The following is a 27,500-nucleotide window of genomic DNA, read 5'->3' as shown; positions in this document are numbered from 1 at the left end:
TTGTCCCGGGGGAGAGAGGGACGTATGACGGAGGGAGAGAGGTCGTATGAGGGAGGGAGAGAGGGATGTATGACGGAGGGAGAGAGGTCGTATGAGGGAGGGAGAGAGGGATGTATGACGGAGGGAGAGAGGTCGTATGAGGGAGGGAGAGAGGGATGTATGACGGAGAGAGAGAGGTCGTATGAGGGAGGGAGAGAGGGATGTATGAGGGAGGGAGGGAGAGAGGGACGTATGACGGAGGGAGAGAGGGACGTATGAGGGAGGGAGAGAGGGATGTATGAGGGAGGGAGAGAGGGATGTATGAGGGAGGGAGGGAGAGAGGGACGTATGACGGAGGGAGAGAGGGACGTATGACGGAGGGAGAGAGGGACGTATGAGGGAGGGAGAGAGGGGCGGAGATAAAGCAGGAGCAGCAGGTTGAAGGTGCTTCTGGTTCCCTGAAGTTTACTGTGTCTTCAAGCCGTAGGCCTCCAGATTCAGTAAAAAATAAACCTACCCACTGTGTGTGTGTGTGTGTGTGTGTGTGTGTGTGTGTGTGTCTGTGTGTGTCTGTGACATCTGCATATTCATGTGCTTGCATGCTTTTCTCTCTGCTCTGCTTTTTTTTTGCAACAGTACACTCACTCAATAACTTGTTTATGTGCGTTTTTCATTTTGTGAGGGTTTTTATGACTGTGTGTGTGTGTGTGTGTGTGTGTCTGTGTTTGTGTCATACTGCAGCGTCTATCACCTCAGGCCAGATGAGGTAGTATTTGTGATTTTCTTGCATCAGAAGCCAGAAAAGCTCCGAGACATTTCAGCTCCGTTTAAAGCCAGCAGCAGTGTTTGGTAAAAAGCTGTCGTGGCTCTGCATCACCTCACGACAGGTGACTCTGAGCAACACTGCAGCTACGAAGGGAAAAACTCTGCTGACTTTCATTCATCCGGCCTGACGTTTCTTCCAGCTGGTCCTTCTGTTCCTCGCAAAATAGACATTTACATTTCTTCCTTTCTTAACTCTTGTGTTGTCCTCGGGTCAAATTTGACCCGTTTTCAAAGTTTTTTATATCAGAAATATGGGTTTCTCAACAACCAAATTGCCCCAAAATAACTTAAATGCATGCATGTTATGGATCCCATACAACATATACATCCATGCATCTATGTTCTTTGCAGGTAAGATTATTGATTACTTCCATTTGGTTGTTTTATTTAATATCATGGCATTTGAAAAAACTAAAATGTTTAAATGGTTTCAAAATAGCATCCTGACCAAACTTTGACATAAACCAGTCTGGGATCCACTCAACATCCTCTGGTGTTAACTGTTCTATTAGTCAAAATAATTGATAATATCTGCTTTTTTTCAAACTCAAAAATTAGGTATAATGTCATGTTATTAGGTTTATTGACCATGAATTAAAAAAAAAGTGTTGAAAAGAGGGACAAAAACATGTGTGCTGTTATGTTGTGTGTGTTGTGCTGTTATGTTGTTGTGTGTGTTGTGCTGTTATGTTGTGTGTGTTGTGCTGTTATGTTGTTGTGTGTGTTGTGCTGTTGTGTTGTTGTGCTGTTATGTTGTTGTGTGTGTTGTGCTGTTGTGCTGTTATGTTGTGTGTGTTGTGCTGTTGTGTTGTTGTGTGTGTTGTGCTGTTATGTTGTTGTGTGTGTTGTGCTGTTATGTTGTTGTGTGTGTTGTGCTGTTGTGTTGTTGTGCTGTTATGTTGTGCTGTTGTGATGTTGTGCTGTTATGTTGTTGTGTGTGTTGTGCTGTTGTGCTGTTATGTTGTTGTGTGTGTTGTCCTGTTGTGCTGTTATGTTGTGTGTGTTGTGCTGTTGTGCTGTTATGTTGTTGTGTGTGTTGTCCTGAGGCCTGTACTACGAATCAAGATCAACATGTCCTGGATTTCTTTCAGTGATCCGGCTTCACCTAACCTAACAACCGCGGTCCCGCATAACCTGTATCACGACGCTGGTTATCAACTAGTTCAGTCAACCCAGGTTTTTCCAATCTAGAGACGCGCGCGTTCACATAAAAGAGGCAGTGTTTGCGCACCACGACCAATCGCAAACATCTACCAGAGCTGCATCTTTTAAACAAGAAGAACAAACTATAATTCTACATAATTATGAAGAACACAGACACAGTTTTACAGGCAAAACGCAGGAAGGAAAGCTGGCAAAAAAGCTGACGCTGTTATGTGTAAATCACAACGTTTAGCTTATCAATATCCAGTGGTGTAGTCTACGTGATAGTAAGCTCCAGGATTTCCATATACTCACTTAAAAATGCCCAATGACACGTAACAACATACTTTCCATTATATGTTTGATATATTTTGAATTGTCATCTGTGCTTTATTCTTCACATAGGCTCAATGGAGGTATTTCACCATAAATTGGTGCATAAAAGTGTATCGGAATGCAGGAAATGAAGTCGTTGATGCTTAAAACTTCCCTGGGGGAGGACACCCAGACCCCCCACTATGATATGCCCTCCTCCCCCAAAGGCAGATTCTGGCCAATATACAGTACAGTACACCCACTACAATACATTAGACTAAACTGGTCACTTCCCCATCAGTCAGGCACAAGATCTGACCATAATTACACTTTTGCTTTCCATAAACTGTCGTTGCTTTAGCCTTTTATTTCAGTTGCAACCCCAGCAGTGGTGCGCGATCGTGACAGAAAATAAAAAAAAACATAAAAACATAATTTAAACCGATGTGCGCATTGGCAACACACGGCTAATGAAGGCAACAAATAGCCTATAAGTAATTCCCTCCGCTGAAAATCTATATCTTTCATAAAAATACCCATCAGGGAATGTTAACGGGGTTGTCGCTCTCTAAATGTTTTAACTTTTATGAGCGCACCTCTCTCTCTCTCCGCCCACCGAACTCCAGCTGATCTTCTAAGAACGGTGACGCCGTTATCAGTCGAGTATTGATTGGTCAGTAGGCGGTGCTTTTACACCGGTTGATCTCTAATCTCCAACATGACCTGCTCCTGACCAGGTTAGGTGTTCAGCATAAGTTACCACGACGATTGAACCCGATAACAACTAATCCACCTTCGTAGTACAGAAAACCCTGGGTTGAACCTGAAGTTAGCTCGTTAACGCCAAATCTCGCTTCGTAGTACAGGCCTCTGTTGTGCTGTTATGTTGTTGTGTGTGTTGAGCTGTTGTGCTGTTATGTTGTTGTGTGTGTTGTGCTGTTGTGATGTTGTGCTGTTATGTTGTTGTGTGTGTTGTGCTGTTGTGATGTTGTGTGTGTTGTGTTGTTGTGATGTTGTGTGTGTTGTGCTGTTGTGCATGAATTTCCACAGGAATTGACCAAAGTGTTTGTGCAGCAAATTATATTTCCAAAACCCTTTTTGCACCAGATCTTTGTGTTCTTTTTTTATGAATTGAAAAGCAAAAATAATGAGCCGTGTGTGTGTGTAATAAACTGTGGCTCGACAGAAACGTCTGTGGGTGTTTAAACCCTCGACACTTTCCTGCAAACATCAAACTTTAACTCGACACAATGTGAGTGTTAGTGCGTCTCCACTCCCGGCAGATCAAAGGCTAATTGGGAGAAATATCTACTGAGGGGGTTTGCAACTTTAAGAGTTTCTACGAGAATCTCCCGAGGGATGGGATTTAAGTTTTCCTGGCCATTAGTGGAGACGGTGATGGACAGAGATCACATAATCCCTGACCCCTCGCACACTCAGAGTAATTACCACCAACACTTTTAGTCAAACAGAAGGAAATCAGCTCTGATTCATTCTCCTCTTCTTCTCCACTTTATTAGCAATGGCTCAGAGAAAAAGTTGCATTTTTATCTCAAACCGAAACTCAATTTCCAGTTAAGTCTTCTCTGGTGTTCAGGTCTGTGGAACCCGTTTTCAAAGTTTGCTAAAAGAAAAATGATGCTATTTATTATTTCTTCTAACTCAAACTCACTGGCCTTGGCTCATTTTCTGTGAAGAACATAACAAATAACTTATTTTCAATGACTGCTCACGGTACACCCCCCTACACAACTATTACATATGCCTGCTCACGGTACACCCCCCTACACATAACTATTACATATGACTACACATGGTACACCCCCCTACACATAACTATTACATATGCCTGCTCACGGTACACCCCCCTACACATAACTATTACATATGACTACACATGGTACACCCCCCCACACATAACTATTACATATGCCTGCTCACGGTACACCCCCCTACACATAACTATTACATATGACTACACATGGTACACCCCCCTACACATAACTATTACATATGACTACACATAACTATTACATATGACTACACATGGTACACCCCCCCACACATAACTATTGCATATGACTACACATGGTACACCCCCCCTACACATAACTATTACATATGACTACACATAACTACTACATATGACTACACATGGTACACCCCCCCTACACATAACTATTACATATGACTACACATGGTACACCCCCCCTACACATAACTATTGCATATGACTACACATAACTACTACATATGACTACACATGGTACACCCTCCTACACATAACTATTACATATGACTACACATGGTACACCCCCCCACACATAACTATTACATATGACTACACATAACTACTACATATGACTACACATGGTACACCCCCCCTACACATAACTATTACATATGACTACACATGGTACACCCCCCCTACACATAACTATTACATATGACTACACATGGTACACCCCCCTACACATAACTATTGCATATGACTACACATGGTACACCCCCCTACACATAACTATTACATATGACTACACATGGTACACCCCCTACACATAACTATTACATATGACTACACATGGTACACCCCCCTACACATAATTATTACATATGACTACACATGGTACACCCCCCTACACATAACTATTACATATGACTACACATGGTACACCCCCCTACACATAACTATTGCATATGAGGTGTTCAGGTCTACTGGACCCGAGTGTATTTAAATGTAGGTGCTATGAAACTTAACTGTGTCCTTCTAACTGGGCCTGCTGTGTGTGTGTGTGTGTGTGTGTGTGTGTGTGTGTCTATGTTTGTGTCTATGTGTCTGTGCGTCTCTGTGTGTGTCTGTGTGTCTGTATGTGTATGTGTGTCTGAGTGTAGGTGTCTGTGTGGGAATGTTGTCTTTCTGCACCTGCTATTCCCACACAAAGTTACTAAATTGTTACATTTCAAGCACTTTCACCTGTTCTGATTAAGTTCTAAGAAATAAGCACCAATAATTTAGTTAGGGACGGAGCACTGAGACCTAACATGTAGGCCTATAAAAGATGTCAACAAAATCTAACGTTACTCAAAATATCAATGACACAACAGGATGTAAACTATAAACAAACTGTTTATACCTAACTGAATGAGACAAATGCTGCACTGTAAAAACCTCAGGCAAAATATATAACCATTTAGTATCCTATTTCCATAGGAGTAATCCTGTTGCTTTACCTTTATATATATATACTATTTCCATAGGAGTAATCCTGTTGCTTTACCTTTATATATATATATATATATATATATATATATATATATATATATATATATATATATATACTATTTCCATAGGAGTAATCCTGTTGCTTTACCTTTATATATATAACTGGGCTTGGTCAAAACTGAAGGACACACACGGGGCAACCAATGGACATAAGAAGACTACAACTAAACCTAAACCACCCCCCTCCAACGTGGCAGCACATGGTTTGGCCCACAGGATATAACAGTCCCTAACCCTTGGCCACGCCTTTTCTGCAACAGGAAGCACCCGTCAGCATGGTAACAATGACAGAAAACAGGATTTATAAAACAGAAAATGAGTATTTAACCGTGCAATGTAAAAATGTGTGCACTCCGTTTAAACAGTGCAAGGCTCAAAGCAAATAAGTATGTAGATTATGAATGAAATAAACAGTGGGATGTGAGCATGAAATGTTTGGGGTGTGGCTGACTGCAGAATATTTGAACCGGTGTTCTTAAAATAAGTTGAAATATGTAGAATATTACCATTGCTGGCTGTTGGTACAAGGCCCAACACAAACGCAGTTCTGTAATTGTTTCAGAATCAGAATCAGTTTTATTGGCCAAGTATACTTACATACACAAGGAATGTGACTTCTGTAGGTGTTAACTCTCTATAAATTCAATAAATAGACATGTAGTAGTAACATACTGTACAATAGAGACAACAATATACATATAGGCACATATCAACATACTATACAAAAATACAAACATACAAATAAGACATAATGTCAAGACAAGTAAACATGGAGTGATGAAGATGTAAGGTGCAAAAAGTAATAGTGCAAAGTAGTGTGCAAGATGCATATTGGAATGATAAGTATGTAATGTGTAGAGAAGTGGGGATGAGTCCACAGCCGTTCAGTAGAGTGATGGCAGTGGGAAAGAAGCTGCTCTTATGTCTGGTTGTTTTTGTGTGCAGGGATCTGTAACCCAAGGAATAGGTTAAACAACAAATCTCTCTCTGTCTCTGCAGATTCCTCAGATCAGCTACGCGTCCACGGCCCCGGAGCTGAGCGACGACCGGCGCTACGACTTCTTCTCCCGCGTGGTCCCTCCAGACAGCTTCCAGGCGCAGGCCATGGTGGACATCGTCAAGGCGATGGGCTGGAACTACGTCTCCACCGTGGCGTCCGAGGGCAGCTATGGTGAGAAGGGCGTGGACGCCTTCATGCAGCTCTCCAGAGAAGCAGGTAAGACGCCCGACCAATCGGTGGAAGAGTCGCTCATCGCGTCTTCCTCCGATTGTGTCGGTCTTTACGCCCCTAAAAGTTAGTGAATGTAAAAAAAAGAGAGAGAGAGAGAGAGAGAGAGATCCAGGAATGCTTTGTGGACTAGTCAGACCTTCCTCCACAGCGCTGTGGACGTGTTAGTTAATGTAAAAGTAAAACTACTTATTTATGAAGATGAAATGGATCAGTTGTTGAGTCACAGAAGCTTGAAAGGAGTTATGTACAGGGATGTTGATTGCTCCCTAAATAATCTCGATGACATTTGGAGCAATCTGGCGACTCTTCACATCTAACAGCAGTTAGGGGACATTTCTTTAAAGGACACGTCCGTTAGAAGATTCAGAAATCTTCTAACGGACGGCTGATATTTCCACACGGATAAGACCCTGATCGTTGATCCGTGCTGCTGTTTGAACTCTGGTTCCATCAGATTAATTGCACGGCCGTCCTTGCTGTCACCCTCAAAAAAGACTTCATTTGACCCAATCCTCACACCGTTTACCGTCAAATACTATTCATTAGAGTTTGGACTTTTTACGTCTCTTTGTGTATGTTTTGCGTCTCTTTGCATCTATTTGTGTCTCTTTTTGGATGTTTTGCGTCTCTTTGTGTCTCTTTTTGGACGTTTTGTGTCTCTTTGAGTCTATTTGCGTCTCTTTTTGGACGTTTAACGTCTCTTTGAGCCTCTTTTTGGACATTTTGTGTCTCTTTGAGTCTATTTGCGTCTCTTTTTGGACGTTTTGCGTCTCTTTGAGTCTATTTGCGTCTCTTTTTGGACGTTTTGCGTCTCTTTGAGTCTATTTGCGTCTCTTTTTGGACGTTTAACGTCTCTTTGAGCCTCTTTTTGGACATTTTGTGTCTCTTTGAGTCTATTTGCATCTCTTTTTGGACGTTTTGCGTCTCTTTGAGTCTATTTGCGTCTCTTTTTGGACGTTTAACGTCTCTTTGAGCCTCTTTTTGGACATTTTGTGTCTCTTTGAGTCTATTTGCGTCTCTTTTTGGACGTTTTGCATCTCTTTGCGTCTGTTTTGGACATTTTGCGTCTCTTTTAAAGGGACATTTAGGATAAAACCCTGGGTTGTAACCTCCGGCCATGTTCTTGTTTTTTAACTTAATGAGCAGATAAATCAACGGCCCCGTCTCTTACCTCTAAGATCTAATCTTAATGTTCTTCTAGCGGATCAATAACCCAACTTCAGATTGTCGGCTCAGGTTTGTTTCAAATAAAATGTCATCTGAACCAGAAAGAGAGAAAGAAAAGAGACGGAGGAACTGAGGAAAGAGTTCAGAGCTTGTGTTTGGTGTTTTAAAACTTCCTTGTGGCAGAGATAGAGGCAGTGATGTTTCCTGTTTCCTGTGCGGGACTCTCACACCGCCTCAAAACACCCCCACAATACTGATCCACACTGACATGACTGGCCAACGCAGCCAGTTCCCTTCATCAGACAGTGAGGAACAGGCTTTATCCTTCAGAAATGAATGATAAACCCATGAAACGTGCATTATTAGGAGAGTCGGTAGTTGTAATTTCTCCCAAATCCTCTTATTTCTGATGCTATCAATCCTAGAAATCACACAACGCCTTCTTAGTCGACTGTGCAGCAGATAAATATCTGATAAAAGAGAGAGAAAAGTGTGCAAGTCTTTCTGGGTTGTCTGCAGATTTGAGAGTAATCCTCCATGTATTGATTACTGGAGTTTTCAGACACAAATCTATACCATGTATAGCTCTCTCTCACACCGACACACAGCGGCGGTAATATAATTAGAGTGTGTTTGGTTTCCAGCAGGTCGGTGGAGATAGAAGTACTGCGGCGAGGAAAACATCCAGAGTGATTAGTCAGGTGTTGGGAGACGGATTAGCAGGGAAGAGTTTCTCTCTTATCACAAGTTTTCCCAGGCTTTCTCTCCGTCTCTGCAGCCGCTGAGTCGAGTCTGATAAACCAGCCGAGTCATCGCTACGGCAGAAACAAAGTGCTCTAAATTACTAACGGGAGTTTCATATTTCTGTTGGCGTGTATTTTGCATCTTCAGGCAGGCCTGGTGCTAGGGTAAAATGACTAAGGTGGGCAAGGAAAAATGGGAGGGGGCAATTTTTTTTCTTCATAAAGTTGGCTGAAAATAACTAGTTTACCCCCAAGCTTTACCCGCTGTCACAACTGCCTGTTTTTGTGTCTCTTTTTGACGTTTTGCATCTCTTTGAGATTATTTGTGTCTCTTTTTGGACAATTTGTGTCTCTTTGCGTTTATTTTTGTCTCTTTTTCGACATTTTGTGTCTCTTTGAGTCTATTTCTGTTTCTTTTTGGATGTTTTGCGTCTCTTTGAGTCTATTTCTGTCTCTTTTTGGACGTTTTGCGTTTCTTTGAGTCTATTTGCGTCACAACAGGGTCAGCACTCGCATATATGGAATCTCTTGAAGCAGTTAAGTTGTCCATTTTTGTCTCTGTTTTTAATAATAAGTACGACTTGACAAAGTAACAATTTAAAAGGCTGCTGCGCTGCGATGATACGGGCGAGCTGCGCGCTCCTCGCCCTCAGATGAAAATAACACTCACCCATATCTACCTTAGCTCTAGCTTCTTCAATGCAGCCGCCTTGTCAAAAGACATGTAAACAACACGCGTTGCTAGGCTACGCGGCGGTGGTCTGAGCGCAGCACAGTGGATTTTTATAACAGGGGTAAAGACATAGCTTAATTATGAAGTGAGAAGACGGCTGGAGCGCTCGCTCTGTGCCAAACATCGCCACAGATGAGATGACATTGTATTAGTATACCCACTAAGAAAGCTCCAGGATTTCCATATACCAACTTAAAAATGGCCAATGACACGCAACAACATACTTTCTATTATATTTCTGATATATTTTGAATTGTCATCTGTGTTTTCTTCTTCACATAGGCTGAATAAAGGTATTTCCATCGTAAATTGGGGCTTACACTTATTTCTGGAATTCATGGTCAATAAACCTAATTTTTATAAAATCATACCTAATTTCTGAGTTAAAAAAAAATCAGAAATTATGAATTACCCTGACTAACATCAGAGGATGTGGAGTGGATCCCAGACAGGTATATGTCACCGTTTAGTCAGGAAACCATTTTAATTCATTTTCAAATCCTATAAATTGAATAAAACCCCCAAAATTCAATGAAAGTAATGATCTGATACTTCATTTCACTTGCAAAGAGCGTTGTATGGAACAATCCATGTTGATTTTGAGGCAATTTGGTTGAAAGAAACTTATCTTTCTGATACAGAAACTTTAAAAACGGGTCAAATTTGACCCGAGGACAACAGGAGGGTTAAACTTAAACGTAGCAGTGTGGATGTAGCCTGTGTTGGAGGAGAATACGTGTGGAGTGTTTCTGATCTGAGGTTATTATTCTGCAGAACAGAGACACATCTCAAAGCCCCTCAGGAAGCTGCTCTCATTGTCTCTGAATCAGCAGGATGCTGGAGATAAACGCTGTGAGATATTTGCATTTCATTCCTTCAGAGGAGGAGAATGCTGACAAGGTAACGGAGCCCGTTAACAGCGTCTGAAGGGAGAGTCGGCAGCAGATAGATGGAGAGAATACTGGCTCCCAGATATTTACCATGCCGAGGAAAAACTACCTGCAGCGGCTGTTTGCTCTGGTAGTAAACGGTTTGCATAGTTGGGTTTCTTACATGAGCAGTCCAGACAGTGTCGGCATTATTTATAAAAAATCATACATCTCACAGGAAAGCTGCTGCAATATCACAGTGGTCTTCCATGATATAGAAACAACCCCCATGGCTGTGGAAGAGAAACTACAGGTTACCCAGGGAGCAAGAAGTCGTCTAGAACACGTCTAAAAGACATAATTGTTAGACATCCAGATTGTTGCTTCAAACATGTAGAAGATATAACTGACTATTTCAAATTTCTGCAATAACAAAATAGAGCTTCGCAAACATAACTCTGATAAACTAAACCTGCAGCGGCTGTTTGCTGTGACAGAAACAGTTTGCATATTTTTTATTTCTTGCCCTTTTTTTACACCTTTTTGTTAACGTTTGTGTTTGTGACACTTTGAAAAAAACTTTAAAAAGGAACGTTATAAAAACGGCAGTAGCGTCAAAAAAACATCGAAAGTTGAGATAAGCGTGGGAAAAATAAATAAAAACCCAACAAAAAAGGTTGTTTTTAAAAGGCGAAAAAACGTCACAAAAAAAAGCCAAAAATGTTTAAAGCGTAAGGCACCAACTCGGCATTCAGCACACGTTAAAACTATCTACCTAGCTCTCCTCGTTCTAATTTCTTATTTCCCCCTTTTTGATACACGTTTCCTGGTTAAACAACCAGTAAAGAGATAGAGAGTCGGCCAGGAAGCAGCTGGCACCGTCGTCTGATAGGCAGATGGTTCATCCAATCACCTGCCAGGTACTTCTTTTCCCTTTTACAGATCCTCTTTTACAGTTTCCAACAGATGCGGGGGACTCGAGTCGCACGACTTGACTCGAGTCGCCAATTTGAGGACTTGAGACTTGCTTGACTTGATTGATAAATGACTCGACTTGACTTTGACTTGAGACAGATGACTTTAAAGCAACACTAGAGAACTTGTCATTTACCGTTACATTACCATTATTCTTATGTCTCATTTGAACTACAGATCTGCTACCCGATCTGGCAAACTTGCACCAAAATAATGTACCTTAAAATAATGTTTCCAAAATCGTTTCAGTGGTTCATCAACTCGTTACAGGGTGAACAGCACTTCTGCATTTGCTTTGCGGCCCTCTATCGGCTCTAACCGCACTATGCAAGTTTGCCAGATCGGGTAGCAGATCTGTAGTTCCAATGAGACATGATGAGACATTACGATAATTCCACTTCCAACCGGTAGGGGGACCGAAGCGGAAAAGTTCTCTAGTGTTGCTTCGAAGGACTTGAATTTTTATTAATAATTAATTAATAAAACAACCAGGCCTTAGTCTTTTTTTAAGGTATTGAGAAGTTATGTTTTGTTTGGCAGCCGTCATGGAAGGGGTTATATCCAAAATAGTGAAATTCGGATTAAAAGAGTTTGCAGTCAATGCTCATTGTAAAAAAAGAACAGCGGTGTGCAAGGACTGCAACTCAAAATTACGGACACAAGAACCACAACATCCAACTTCATCCATCATTCAAGCAACACAAACAACGGTACGTGAATGTGTCTTTTAGCTAACGTTAACGGTCATTTTTGTGTAGAATATTTGTGCTCATAAAAGAGCTGTGTGTCATTGAGGAAGTGGTTCAAGGAAATGTCTCTGACAGCTAGAAGGTTAAGCTGAAGCCATTAACTATAGTTTAAGCCTTTATGACAGATAAGCAGAAGAAGAGGAAAGACTAGAAGAGGTAGTTGCACCACACAGAGGCCCCGACCTTGGTGTGTGTGTGTGTGTGTGTGTGAAAGATAGGTTTTTGCTTAGAAACAAGAAGACACCCTCATGTAGCATAAAAGCTGAAGGGAAGAACAGATCAGAGTTCACTTCAGATGAGATTTTGGTGGGACCAGCTCTGACTTAATGTCTGTTGCCAGGGAAACTTAGATGCTGTTTATGAACGCACAGCTGTGTTGTAACCTCTAATGCTGGACTCTGTAAATTTGCTTAACTGAACTTCGTCTCAGATTGATCCTTGTGTTCTGGTAAACCAAGTCCAGTTAAAGAAAGCGTGGGAATTAATTAATAGGAGTCGGATTTGACAGGGCCTCATTTGGACAACACTTGACTTGTGACTTGCTTGACTTATAGCAGTGACTCGATTTGCTTGATTCTCACCACAGAGACTTGAGACTTGCTTGTGACTTACTCCCACCTCTGACTGGACCAAACTCCATTGAAAAGTTTAACATTTTTACATTCTTCCATTTCGTTTAATACCAGAATCTGCTGCACCGATTTCTCTGCAAAAGCACTGTATAGCGATGTGCGGTGTGTGTGTGTGTGTGTGTGTGTGTGTGTGTGTGTGTGTGTGTGATAGGTTTTTTGTGGTCAGATTGCCACTAAAAGCAAGCTTCTTTTGTCCATTCTTTATATGCATCACACAGGTTTACAAGTGATGTTGGCATCCATCTGTCTCTGCGAACATTAGTTGTTTGTTCAGGTTTGTTTCCATCCCAGCTGTTTTGACTCTTCATCCTCCTCTGTCTTCTTTCCAAACAGACCCCACAGTGTTGATTTATAAATCCATTAGTCTGGAGAACTGTGAGATAAGCGACCCACGAGTTAATGCAGCGCGTCATTGGTCTGTTTGATTACCTGGGAGTCCCGAATGGCGTGCGTCAGCAGCTGATTAGCCTCCTCCCCACCCAGAAACCCAACACTAACACGTTACTTATCATCGCCGTGGGAACCGCATGCCGAGCCGAGGACGCTAGGAAAGAAAACCGTATTCAGATCCTTTACTGCATCAAAAGCAATGTACACTGTAAACATACAGTGTACATATTTTTTGAGTATTTTTACAGTACGGTATTATCACTTTTACTGCAGTAAAGGATCTGAATACTTCTTCCAGCGCTGGAAGCTCCTAATTTCCACCCCAGCCATATCTCTCTCTCTCTCTCTCTCACACACACACACACACACACACACACACACACACAGACAGACACACACACACACACACACATAGAGACACACAGACACACACACACACAGGGGTTTTCTGCATTGAGTACTTTTACTGCTGCTGCGCTTTACAGTTTTAATGACCACCGCCACAGCTCGTTAAGACGAAGCTGTCGTCTCAGTGACTCATCAGTTCAGACGCGCTGATTCGTGACTTATCTCCCAGAGAACGACTGCACAATGTTGGATCTTGTTGCTTTATACCGTCAAAAGTTTGAATAGTTTTATTTCCATTCATAAATCCAGTCCGAGTACTTGAAGAAGTCCTGCTTTGACTCTTCCTGCATGTGTTACGCGTCTCTGTATCGGCTGTGAGGCATCATTTATTGATTCCTATGTTGGTTTCACATTTGTAGGACGGCTACATGTTTCCTAACCCTGATCTGGATTGGCTGTGGCTCCCTCCGTTTGGGATTGATGTGCTAGTGTTGGGTGATTTACTCCACCTGTGCAGTATTGGTTGTATAATTGAATCCACCTGTGTGTGGAGTATTGGTTGTAATCGCCTGTGCACACACTGAGGAAGGGCACTGCCCGAAACGTTCGTTTTGTGGCATAAACTCTAATTGGAGTTCTGTCCTAGTAGCTTTACTCATGATTATTAACTTTTAGGATCCAGCACCCAGCCTCCAAAGCTTTCTAAGTATCTATGTGAGTTGAATGTGTCCAGTCCTATTTTTTATGACCACTACTTTCACACAGGTTCACCCTGATTTATTTCTTCTAAACGGCTCATCCAACAAGTACGTGTTTTGTGAAGGCACGGACAAAAGATGTCTTGCTGCTGATAGAGGAAGAGGTTAGAAGTATATTTACATACACTGCCATTAGAAAGTAATCTCAGAAAGCATAGTATCGTGATATTTTCGTGGCAATACTGTATCGATACACGGATGGAGTATCAATCTTTTATTCTATGAATTGCACATGGGAATTTAACTTTTTGGTACTAGAATAATAAGTCTTTTGCTTTTTCAGTCCACTAGATGGTGCAGAGAAATGTATATTTTTAGATAAAACAGGCAAAGTTTTCCTTTAGGGACGCAATTTAAAGTTGGGGATAAAGGTAATGAATTGCAACTTATAGGATGTTGCTCCTAAAACACAGGGCTTTCAAGCGGGGGAACAGAGTTCATGTCATGAAGAAGTTAAGGAGAAAACACAAGACTTTCACCCAGGAAACAGGTGTTCATGTCCTGAAGAAGTTAAGGAGAAAACACAAGACTTTCACCCAGGAAACAGGTGTTCATGTCCTGAAGAAGTTGAGGAGAAAACACAAGACTTTCACCAGGAAACAGGTGTTAATGTCCTGAAGAAGTTGAGGAGAAAACACAAGACTTTCACCCAGGAAACAGGTGTTCATGTCCTGAAGAAGTTAAGGAGAAAACACAAGACAATCACCCAGGAAAGAGTTGTTCATGTCCTGAAGAAGTTAAGGAGAAAGCACAAGACTTTCACCCAGGAAACAGGTGTTCATGTCCTCAAGAAGTTAAGGAGAAAACACAAGACTTTCACCCAGGAAACAGGTGTTCATGTCCTGAAGAAGTTAAGGAGAAAACACAAGACTTTCACCCAGGAAACAGGTGTTCCTTGGGAATGTTTTAATCCAAACTACAATCTCTTTCCTAATCTTAACTAGTCGTTTTGGTGTCAAAACTAAACTCGTTGCCGCATGATGCTCACCTTTTGTCGGCTAAACTCAACTGCCATATGAGCGGTTGGCAGTCGCTGTAATTTCAAACAATATCACATGAACCCATTGATGAGAATGCATTGAAATCTTTCTGAATCCAAGGGTTCATGTCTCGGGTTATGTGCCACATATTGTATTTACTCTGTGTGGTTTTAAGCCAAAGTGAAGATGGAGAAGCTCTCCCACAATCGCTCTGCAACCGTCATATCCCAAGGCCGAAGAGGAAAGATAAGAGCAGAGAGCATCCTTTCAAATCAGCCTGAATGCCTTCCCATATATAAGCTAAGGAGCTTAAAATAAGAGTCAAAAGACTGGAACTGGGATAAAGTAAGCTAATACTGTACTTACCACGGCAAAGACATTTCCTGTGGAACAGAATCAGACGCTCTGGTGGACAGTTTAAAGTAGAAGATTCAGTATTTCCCACCAGAATGACACGGTGCTCGATTACCGTGAAAGTATTCCAGACGGCTGGAAATTCCCACTCACTTCACATCGGACAAAGTGTCTCTGCAAATGTGTGTATCCCTTTAAGAAGTCAAAATGTTTGCAAAAAGTAAACCATGAATTATTGTCTGTCCCTCTCGCCGTTTAATGAAACGCTCGTAGGAAACATCGTAAACACAAAAAGATCGGCTCAGTAAACTGGAGGCTGGTTGGCGTCAAAATAGGAGACAAGGATGACATTTATAGATTTAATATAAATTACATTTTTTTTTCAAAGTATTTTAAAAAAAATACTTTGTTTTATTTGGTGACTTGGAAAAAGTTGGACTCAGTATTTCTGGATCCCGTTCTATAGTACTGGAAGTGTTGGATGTACGAATTGTTACACGCTCAGTTATAACCTCATTCATCAGTTCATATTCCACTCTGACAACGCAGTCATAACATCACATATTAGTCGATCCATCACCCTGACACGGATGCATACACACACAGACACGCACACAGACAGACAGACAAACACACACACACACACACACACACACACACACACACACACACACACACAGACAGACACACACACATGCACACACGTTTGATTTTTTATTTCACACAATGTATACTTCCATACTTTGAAATAAGGGCAAAAGGCTACTAAAAACCAGAGATGATGTGGGAAAAATGTTAGAAACCTCAGAGAAAACAAACTCAACCACAAGGAATTATAGAAAATAGACAGTTATTATTTATAATAAATATTTTTTATAGCATTGTCATTGTCACAATGCCTGGCTCCCCCTGGCAGTCATCTTCTATTTCTGAAAGTACACAAAAGGAAAGACATAAATAATGACAATATTAAAGCAGGGAGAATCAGTCATATTTTAATTCAGTCAAGAACTCAAAAAAGCTACTTAGTTTTTAATACATTTATCCATGCACTCATCAAAATAGTAACCTCATTTTACCTATGGTAATTGTTAAATGTTAAAAGTTAAATGCCAAGCACGTAGTTGTGAGTTAGTGTTATTTTAAAATGTTACCACAAGCCTTGTAATGTATGGCCTCGATGTTCTTTCATGTGTCTGGTGACGGAATGAACTTAGATCCGTTTTCTGGGACCTTGGCAAAGTGCTAGTGTGTTGTATAATTCCTGGCCTGCTATTCACGGAGGGTCATTTTTGGCATTTGGTTTCCAAGCCGTCTTTGGTAGTTCCTGGGTGTGAATTCGGAGGGGTGTTGCCACTGTCGGTCACCTGAGCCTAATGCCTGGTCGGCCACATGGGTCATCAGGGTCACCAGCTGAGTCGTGACATCTGGATTGGCCCCTCTATGTGGTGGTGTCTGTGTTTTGGAAACCTGATGACACAAAACCAAATTAATTCACTAAAGACATTTTCTAAAAATGTTGCAGCCACTTGATAGTTAAACCCTGAATATGTGGTTCTCCAAATCTTTTGTAGCTGGTTGTCCATTCCCCAGAAAGGTCTGGCTGGTGGAGGTGTTTCAACCATCTGATAACACAAAATTCAAAGATTATGAAACTCAAGATATTGTGTATTGTATTGATGTACCGGTGTTGGGGGGGGGGGGTTTACTTATGTTAAATCTGGAACCGATGAGCAGCTGATTCAAAACCAATTTTTCCAAACGATTCCAATAAAAAATAAGATTCCAAGTTGGAACTGGTTCTGGATCCTAATGTGCAGCAAAACCAAAAAGACGGGAAACTGTTTTTCAGTCTGCAATAACGCGACACTAAAGAAGAATTTGGAAGATTTGCTCACTTGGAAACTGTGGTTTGGAAATGTCCAAACCACCAGTGAGTTTACATATTTGAGTCGGGTAGCACACTTAGCATGTAATACAGTCAACGATGGTTGACTTTTTCCAGCTGTGGCCCTTAGAGAAGTTGAGTTTGACCCCCCCTGATATAGCCCAAAGAAAGATTTGTTCTTAGTGTCTTACAGTGAATGTAGAACGCTGATATGAAATGTGCCAGCGAGCTTCCACACAGCCTCTGTGAGGATCTGCAGCCTCTAAATGATGGATGGGAGAATCCCATTATCCCTTTTCCCCCAAGGCCGAGACCTTGTAATGGCTTCAGCTTGCCGTATGCTTTGCACTCAATCAAATGAAAAACACCTCTCTCTCTCTCTCTCTCTCTCTCTCTCTCTGTCTCTCTCTCTGTCTCTCTCTCTGTCTCTCTCTCTGTCTCTCTCTCTCTCTCTGTCTCCCTCTCTCTCTCTCTTTCTCTGTCTCTCTCTCGCTCTGTCTCTCTCTCTCTCTCTCTCTCTCTCTCTCTCTCTCTCTCTCTCTCTCTCTCTCTCTCTCTCGCTCTCTCTCTCTCTCTCTCTCTCTCTCTCTCTGTCTCCCTCTCTCTCTCTCTTTCTCTGTCTCTCTCTATCTCTCTCTCTCTCTCTCTCTCTCTCTCTCTTTCTCTCTCTCTCTCTTTCTCTCTGCGGGTTGCTCTGACCATCACCAGTTCATCAAATGTTCATTTCTGCGGTCAATAATTGACCCTGGCTCTTAATTAGTTTATTAGTCGTCTGTTAGCAGAAAGATTAGAGAAGCTTCTCCTCTTTCATTAGAAGAGAACAGCACAGGACTGATTACAAACTGTGTGTGTGTGTGTGTGTGTGTGTCTATGTTTGTGTCTATGTGTCTGTGCGTCTCTGTGTGTGTCTCTGTGTTTGTGTTTGTGTCATTGTGTGTGTGTGTGTGTGTGTGTGTGTGTGTGTGTGTGTGTGTGTGTGTGTGTGTGTCTGTGTGCGTGTGTTGGTGTGTGTCGGTGTGTGTGCATCTGATTGTGCCAATCACTGTGTGCTGGATGGGGTATTTCTGTTAGAACAGCTTTATTAATGCAGAAACACTATATCACATTCTAATACTTTTACAGTTTTACCACAAACAGACTTTCTTGTCTAAGAAAGACTCACTTGCTAAATTATCTTTTAAACTGACAAACATCAGATGTGTAATTCATGAATCAATTCAAACAGGATGTAAACTTTATTTGTCTCTTCACGTTTGAGAAGGGGCAGGACTTCGCCTCTCTGTCAGTTTGTTCTGGTAGCTCTGTTTCCAGCCTACTGCACCTGCAGCCTGTTGATCCCTGTTAGCCAGCAGCTAACCGCCTGTAGCTCTTTCTATACATCCAAGAGTCCCGTAGCAAAGTTGATGAAGCAGAACAGAAGCGCCTGCAGTTAGTTCCCCACAGCCCGAAGCCCTGAACTCTGTTTTAAAGTCCCTGGCTCACTGCTGGCTTATCGTGCCGGATACAGAAACATCCCATGACACTGGAGGCCAACTAAAACCTCTGAACTACTTTAAATCAACATTTAGCCTCCAGTTTATCACGCCAGCTCCCTCACAGACCCAGAGGAGCACGCAACACGCCCATAGACGCTAAACCAGAAGACTTTAATGCAGGACATGTACGCCGTGGAGTGTTCACAGTCCCGCAATTACCCAGCAGTCCTTTTAACAGGACTGGCCTTATCTTCACACATGAAAACATTAGACTAACATTATCTCCACACATGAAAACATTAGACATTAGACTGTGTTATTAAATGTATTTGTTTGACATCAGCCTGCCCAGGGACTACAGGTGGAAATTAGCACAAGTGCTACAACCTGGTAAAATGCATCTCTCCTGTCTAAGGTTAATGTATATTGTACATTGTCCCTGTTTTAAATAAATAAATGTGAATAAATGCAAATACAAACACATGAAAACATTAGACTAACATTATCTTCACACAGGAAAACAGAAGAACATGTACACTGTGGAGAGTTCACAGTCCCAGCCAGAGACGGATGAAGCTCCATCAATAAGTTTTATGCCTCTTGTTACGGGCGTAACTTTGGGTTCAACATCAGGGGGGTTGAGAGCTCCAACCAGATATCCAGGGAGGTCCCGGGACACGTCTGCATGGATTGAGAAAAGAGACAAAAACATTGAAAAAATTGTCTGAAAAAGAGACAAAAACTTTGAAAAAGACCCTCAAAAAAGGCACAAAAAAGGCTACAAAAAAATTGGAAAAAAATCCTCCAGAAAGGCTTCACACTTCAACGCTGAAATTTCAAAAAGCTGCAAAAACGCCCCCCAAAAAACCTACAAAACCCCCCATTAACCCGCAAATGTTAACCCCACAAATGATGTCTCTTGTTGAACTCTGACACTCAACGCTTTTCAAGAGACACAGAAAGAAAAAGGCTCAATTAAACATTCAGTCTGCAGCAAAGTGATTTTAATTCTCTGATTCTCTGGCGTCGGTTCTTACTAATTCAAGACTAACATGGGAATTATATCACAAAGGTCAGCGGTTAATTTAACGTGTGAATTAAGTCTCAAAAGAGCCATAATTTGATGTTACTCTCTCCTTGCATTTAATCAGTGTGACTGCTCTTTTCTTGAGTGAGTTTTTATTCCGTACAGTTATTGGGTCAAAAAGGTCATAATCCACTTATTTAACAGAACATTCAGCTGAGTGGAGAAATGCTTCAACCCGGCTGCTGTTAGACGTTATAAAGATCAGAAAACATTTCAAATGGTTGAACTTGTATGTTGTTTTTTTAGGGGTATGCATCTCCAACCCGTTCTCACTCCAAACTCGTAAAATACAGACGCTTGGGCAGTGTCTCTCAGCGTCAGACATTGACACAAAAATCACTCTTTAGCGTCTCTAGCAGCTATGCGGCGCTGTAAGACATCAGTAGAGTAGTATGTAGAGAGACAACAGTAGAGAGTAGTATGTAGAGAGACAACAGTAGAGAGTAGTATGTAGAGAGACAACAGTAGAGAGTAGTATGTAGAGAGACAACAGTAGAGAGCAGTACGTAGAGAGACAACAGTAGAGAGTAGTACGTAGAGAGACAACAGTAGAGAGTAGTACGTAGAGAGACAACAGTAGAGAGTAGTACGTAGAGAGACAACAGTAGAGAGTAGTACGTAGAGAGACAACAGTAGAGAGTAGTACGTAGAGAGACAACAGTAGAGAGTAGTATGTAGAGAGACAACAGTAGAGAGTAGTATGTAGAGAGACAACAGTAGAGAGACAACAGTAGAGAGTAGTATGTAGAGAGACAACAGTAGAGAGACAACAGTAGAGAGTAGTATGTAGAGAGACAACAGTAGAGAGCAGTACGTAGAGAGACAACAGTAGAGAGTAGTATGTAGAGAGACAACAGTAGAGAGTAGTATGTAGAGAGACAACAGTAGAGAGCAGTACGTAGAGAGACAACAGTAGAGAGCAGTACGTAGAGAGACAACAGTAGAGAGTAGTACGTAGAGAGACAACAGTAGAGAGTAGTACGTAGAGAGACAACAGTAGAGAGTAGTACGTAGAGAGACAACAGTAGAGAGTAGTACGTAGAGAGACAACAGTAGAGAGCAGTACGTAGAGAGACAACAGTAGAGAGTAGTATGTAGAGAGACAACAGTAGAGAGCAGTACGTAGAGAGACAACAGTAGAGAGTAGTATGTAGAGAGACAACAGTAGAGAGCAGTACGTAGAGAGACAACAGTAGAGAGCAGTACGTAGAGAGACAACAGTAGAGAGTAGTACGTAGAGAGACAACAGTAGAGAGTAGTACGTAGAGAGACAACAGTAGAGAGTAGTATGTAGAGAGACAACAGTAGAGAGTAGTATGTAGAGAGACAACAGTAGAGAGTAGTATGTAGAGAGTAGTATGTAGAGAGACAAAAGTAGAGAGCAGTATGTAGAGAGACAACAGTAGAGAGTATTATGTAGAGAGACAACGGTAGAGAGTAGTATGTAGAGAGACAACAGTAGAGAGCAGTATGTAGAGAGACAACAGTAGAGAGTAGTATGTAGAGAGACAACAGTAGAGAGACAACAGTAGAGAGTAGTATGTAGAGAGACAACAGTAGAGAGACAACAGTAGAGAGTAGTATGTAGAGAGACAACAGTAGAGAGTAGTATGTAGAGAGACAACAGTAGAGAGTAGTATGTAGAGAGACAACAGTAGAGAGTAGTATGTAGAGAGACAACAGTAGAGAGTAGTATGTAGAGAGACAACAGTAGAGAGTAGTATCTAGAGAGACAACAGTAGAGAGTAGTATGTAGAGAGACAACAGTAGAGAGTAGTATGTAGAGAGACAACAGTAGAGAGTAGTATGTAGAGAGACAACAGTAGAGAGTAGTACGTAGAGAGACAACAGTAGAGAGTAGTATGTAGAGAGACAACAGTAGAGAGTAGTATGTAGAGAGACAACAGTAGAGAGTAGTATGTAGAGAGACAACAGTAGAGAGTAGTATGTAGAGAGACAACAGTAGAGAGTAGTACGTAGAGAGACAACAGTAGAGAGTAGTATGTAGAGAGACAACAGTAGAGAGTAGTATGTAGAGAGACAACAGTAGAGAGTAGTATGTAGAGAGACAACAGTAGAGAGTAGTATGTAGAGAGACAACAGCAGAGAGTAGTATGTAGAGAGACAACAGTAGAGAGTAGTATGTAGAGAGACAACGGTAGAGAGTAGTATGTAGAGAGACAACAGTAGAGAGCAGTATGTAGAGAGACAACAGTAGAGAGTAGTATGTAGAGAGACAACAGTAGAGAGTAGTATGTAGAGAGACAACAGTAGAGAGTAGTATGTAGAGAGACAACAGTAGAGAGTAGTATGTAGAGAGACAACAGTAGAGAGTAGTATGTAGAGAGACAACAGTAGAGAGTAGTATGTAGAGAGACAACAGTAGAGAGTAGTATGTAGAGAGACAACAGTAGAGAGTAGTATGTAGAGAGACAACAGTAGAGAGTAGTATGTAGAGAGACAACAGTAGAGAGTAGTATGTAGAGAGACAACAGTAGAGAGCAGTATGTAGAGAGACAACAGTAGAGAGTAGTACGTAGAGAGACAACAGTAGAGAGTAGTATGTAGAGAGACAACGGTAGAGAGCAGTATGTAGAGAGACAACGGTAGAGAGTAGTATGTAGAGAGACAACAGTAGAGAGCAGTATGTAGAGAGACAACGGTAGAGAGCAGTATGTAGAGAGACAACGGTAGAGAGCAGTATGTAGAGAGACAACAGTAGAGAGTAGTATGTAGAGAGACAAGAGTAGAGAGTAGTATGTAGAGAGACAACAGTAGAGAGCAGTATGTAGAGAGACAACGGTAGAGAGCAGTATGTAGAGAGACAACGGTAGAGAGTAGTATGTAGAGAGACAAGAGTAGAGAGTAGTATGAAGAGAGACAACAGTAGAGAACAGTATGTAGAGAGACAACAGTAGAGAGTAGTATGTAGAGAGACAACAGTAGAGAGTAGTATGTAGAGAGACAACAGTAGAGAGCAGTATGAAGAGAGACAACAGTAGAGAGCAGTATGTAGAGAGACAACGGTAGAGAGTAGTACGTAGAGAGACAACAGTAGAGAGTAGTACGTAGGGAGACAACAGTAGAGAGTAGTATGTAGAGAGACAACAGTAGAGAGCAGTACGTAGAGAGACAACAGTAGAGAGTAGTACGTAGAGAGACAACAGTAGAGAGTAGTACGTAGAGAGACAACAGTAGAGAGTAGTACGTAGAGAGACAACAGTAGAGAGTAGTATGTAGAGAGACAACAGTAGAGAGCAGTACGTAGAGAGACAACAGTAGAGAGTAGTATGTAGAGAGACAACAGTAGAGAGTAGTATGTAGAGAGACAACAGTAGAGAGCAGTACGTAGAGAGACAACAGTAGAGAGCAGTACGTAGAGAGACAACAGTAGAGAGTAGTACGTAGAGAGACAACAGTAGAGAGTAGTACGTAGAGAGACAACAGTAGAGAGTAGTACGTAGAGAGACAACAGTAGAGACTAGTACGAAGAGAGACAACAGTAGAGAGTAGTATGTAGAGAGACTACAGTAGAGAGTAGTATGTAGAGAGACAACAGTAGAGAGTAGTATGTAGAGAGTAGTATGAAGAGAGACAACAGTAGAGAGTAGTATGTAGAGAGACAACAGTAGAGAGTATAGAGACAACAGTAGAGAGTAGTATGAAGAGAGACAACAGTAGAGAGTAGTATGTAGAGAGACAACAGTAGAGAGTAGTATGAAGAGAGACAACAGTAGAGAGTAGTATGTAGAGAGACAACAGTAGAGAGTAGTATGTAGAGAGACTACAGAGAGTAGTTATTGTCCCGCGTGTCAATAAACATAACTTTTATAAGCCCATCCACCTTCTTTTCCTTAACCTAACTGCGTCAAAAGTGAAACCAAAAGTCCCGATCTAGCGTGTTTAGATAAAGCGTGTTTAGATATTATATTTGTGGTACAATATGGATTTTACAGTTTTTCTCAATTGCTAAAACACATTTTTTTAAAATTGCTCCATTTTCTGAAAACATTAAACACAAAACCTCATCTTCAAACACTATTTACAAAACCTCTGACTCCTCTCGCAAAATCAAACTTTGGCCTCAAAACAGTTTTACCTGTGTTCAAAATCAAACGCTGCTCTCAAATCATAAACAAAGTGATCAAAATGATATACACTATCAAGCAGTCAGTAAACAATACACCAAAAAATAGAAAACACATTGCTCAAAACATATAGTTCTCAGGGAGAAGTACATTTTTAATCTCAAAACAAATTTCATATTTTTCCGTCATCGTCTTTAGATCAACGAAAACATGTTCTATCATAGTAGCTCAAAATTGATCAGAAATTACTACTCTGCTTTTCTCTTTGCAATTTATTTTGTTCTTCCTCCTCCTTGTACCCTACTGTACCCTGCATCTCACAAACGTGTCCTTTGTCTCTGTGATACTGTAATTCTAATAATTCTTTGTTGATATAAGCCTGCAACCAGTCAAAATCTATTGAGCAGTCAGTACTGTTGGAAAGCATAATGTTCAGGGACATACCATTTGTTCATTGTACAGTATACAGCCTACAATGCACTGTACAACAGTATACCCTGACACCTCGCATATGCACTCGTCCTCGTCCTCTCACATCGTTTCTTCTATCCATTCTCTGACTTTCTCCTTCCCACCTTCAACAGCCTGTTTGCTCTCTGAACTGGCTTATATTGGTTGTATCACATCATTTGAAACGAGTGAAATCAATTTTGAGTAGTTGTGTTCACTCAATGTTCTCTATTTCTATTTGATTGTTTACCAGTATGGATGACATGTGCAGAATGTGTTTAGAGTTTTACTGAAAAGTCTAAGTGAGATCTGCAAATTATGTTGTACCATGTGAAATGGTTTAAGGTATTGACAACAGACTGAACAATTAGCTAAATGAGTTCAGGCAACTGAGACCTTTGTTCAGCCAATGGGTTTTAGTGTTTTAGCAATTGAGAAAAACTGTAATAGGTGTTTTTCGGACCAAAACAGTGCTGGGGAATCCCTAGGGTTAACGTTGCGAATTAACACAACTTCTGGTCTGCAGTTGATGCAGCTAGTAAAAAGGTTGGTTGTCTTGTCTTTTTATCCTTTCCCTCTTATATACCAGAGGAACGTATGACAGAGGACTCAACACACATCCAGTCAAACACACACACACACACACACACACACACACACACACACACACACACACACACACACACACACACAGTCAGGACATGCAGGCTGAAGCCAAAGATTATTGCCAAACAGATATCCATCTTAAATACACACACACACACACACACACACACACACACACACATAAATACACACATACATACACACATACACACACACACACACACACACACAAACACACACAGCCCGCAGTGAGTCTGTAAACTTTCACTTCATCCAAAGTCTCTGGGTCATTACCTCTCCCTCTCAGACAGAGCCGCTAAGAGACAAGTAGCTTGAGAATTGATTTGGCTGTCAGGCAGCTCCTTTAGAGACGGATCTATGAGGCGGTAATGTGTCTGAGCATCACGTGTGTGTGTGTGTGTGTGTGTGTGTGAGCGCATGTGTGTGCATGTGCACATTTGTAGATCAGCTCATGAATATTTATTTACATGAACAGCCAGCATACATGTCACAATTTGTGTTTGTTTTTGTGTTGAAATGTGTTTAAACTCAACCTTAGGAGTCATATATTGTGTTTGTGTCTGTCTGTCTGTCTGTGTGTGTGTGTGTGTGTGTGTGTGTGTATGTGTGTGTGTGTGTGTGTGTTGCGACTCTGAACCAGGCAGCTAATTCTTCTCTCTGGCATTTATTGTAGCAGATCCGATGTTGGTTGATGAGCTCCCCAGGGTGAATGGATCGGGGGGAGGGGGGGCGGGGTGGCTGCAGCCCACAGCTGTTTATTTTCTCTCCACTCATCACCATAAAAAACTGAGAGAGAGAGTTATAAAGGAGAGGGAGGAGGAGGCAGGAAAAACAAGGGAAAGGACACATGAGAAGTAAATACTTTTTTCGTTTATTTTAGATTTAGTTTTTTTACTTCATTTGAAACTAATCTTCATCTTCTGTGTTCAAACAATCAACCTTGACGTCTTGAATATGTGATTCTGCATTTTCTACCAACTCATGAAGCTAATGTTATCTTAGTCAGCTAGCTACAGCAGCATATCATTGTCATTTAAGTATGAATACTGATGATCGCCTGTTAGAAAGGAGAAGCTGCTTCTTCTGGCTGGAACCACCTGGTATATATCTATATCTCTAGCTACTATATCGCTATATATCTATATATATCTCATATATTCTCTCTATCATGTATATACTATATATCATGTATTATATGTACTATATATATGTATATATATATGTATGTATATATATATATATCTCTATAGGTCATATATATAGTATATAGTATATCTATTATATATGTATATCTATATGTATGTATATATATATATATATATATATTTATATATATATCATATATATAGTATATATCTATGTATGTATATATATATCATATATATATATGTATATATATCATATATATATATATGTATAGATATGTATGTATATATATATATATATATATATGTATATATACTATACTTATCATATAATATGTAATAGTATATCTATATATATATATAGGTATATATCATATGTATGTCTATAGCATATATCTATATATGTATATATCATATATATCTATAGTCTATATATATATATATCTATATATCGTATATATATATCATATATATATATCATATATCTATATATATGTACATATCTATGTATATATCTCTGTATCTATCTATATCTATATATATGTCTATATATATATATGTATATATCTATGTATACTATATATATATATATATCTATGTATATATACTATGTCTGTATATATATTAATACTATATGTCATATAATATATATATATATACTATGTATATATATATGTATATCTATATACTCGTCTATATCTAGTGATATATTATATCTATATCTACTGTATATATATCTATATATATGTATATATCTATGTACTATATATTATATTGTACTATATATCGTTTTTATCTATATATATATGATATATTATGTATGTATGTCTATATATATAGCTATATGTTATATATCTATATACTATATATATATCTATAGGTATATATTCTATCTATATATATCTCTATATCTATATATATATCTATATATATATATATCTATATATATATATGTATCATATAGCTCATCTATATATGTCTATCTATATATATGTCTCTATGATATGTATATCTATCTCTATATATATCGTCTATCTATATGTATGTATATATATATATATAGTATATCTCTTATCTATATATATCATGTATATAGTCTCTGTATCTATATATTATATCGTATAGCTATGACTATATCTCTATTGTAATGTATATATATATATCTCTCTAGTGTATATATACTATGTATGTCTATCTATAGTTTGTCTATATCTAGTATGTATCTTCTTCGATCGTTATATCTATATCTATATATGAGTATATATA

At 40.2% G+C, this 27,500-nt stretch overlaps 3 protein-coding genes and 1 long non-coding RNA gene across 5 annotated transcripts in view; 2 read left to right on the top strand and 2 right to left on the bottom strand.

Annotated features, from left to right (window-relative positions):
* LOC116063564 (metabotropic glutamate receptor 7-like) overlaps window positions 1–27,500 on the top strand; it is a 480,756-nt gene that overhangs the window by 65,108 nt on the left and 388,148 nt on the right. For both annotated transcript variants that reach the window (XM_036002392.1, XM_036002393.1), the window contains exon 2: window positions 6,545–6,761. In XM_036002392.1, coding sequence (XP_035858285.1) covers window positions 6,545–6,761 — 217 coding nt within the window. The remainder of the gene's footprint in view (window positions 1–6,544; window positions 6,762–27,500) is intronic.
* Window positions 1–27,500, top strand: part of LOC116034688 — a 678,603-nt gene that overhangs the window by 431,984 nt on the left and 219,119 nt on the right. The window lies entirely within an intron of this gene.
* Window positions 1–27,500, bottom strand: part of LOC116065136 (myosin light chain kinase, smooth muscle-like) — a 766,302-nt gene that overhangs the window by 585,650 nt on the left and 153,152 nt on the right. The gene's annotated exons all lie outside the window — the stretch shown is intronic.
* Window positions 12,538–18,922, bottom strand: LOC116040281. The gene is made up of 3 exons (XR_004101182.1): window positions 18,911–18,922; window positions 15,129–15,138; window positions 12,538–12,632 (listed from the first exon to the last, which is right to left on the bottom strand). It is a non-coding gene; the product is annotated as an uncharacterized LOC116040281 (long non-coding RNA).

Source organism: Sander lucioperca, chromosome 6 (assembly GCF_008315115.2).
Source record: "Sander lucioperca isolate FBNREF2018 chromosome 6, SLUC_FBN_1.2, whole genome shotgun sequence".
In the NCBI taxonomy this organism is placed as follows: Eukaryota; Metazoa; Chordata; class Actinopteri; order Perciformes; family Percidae; genus Sander; species Sander lucioperca.
The sequence above is the reverse complement of the archived record's forward strand: the minus strand, read 5'-3'. Positions and strand labels throughout refer to the sequence as shown.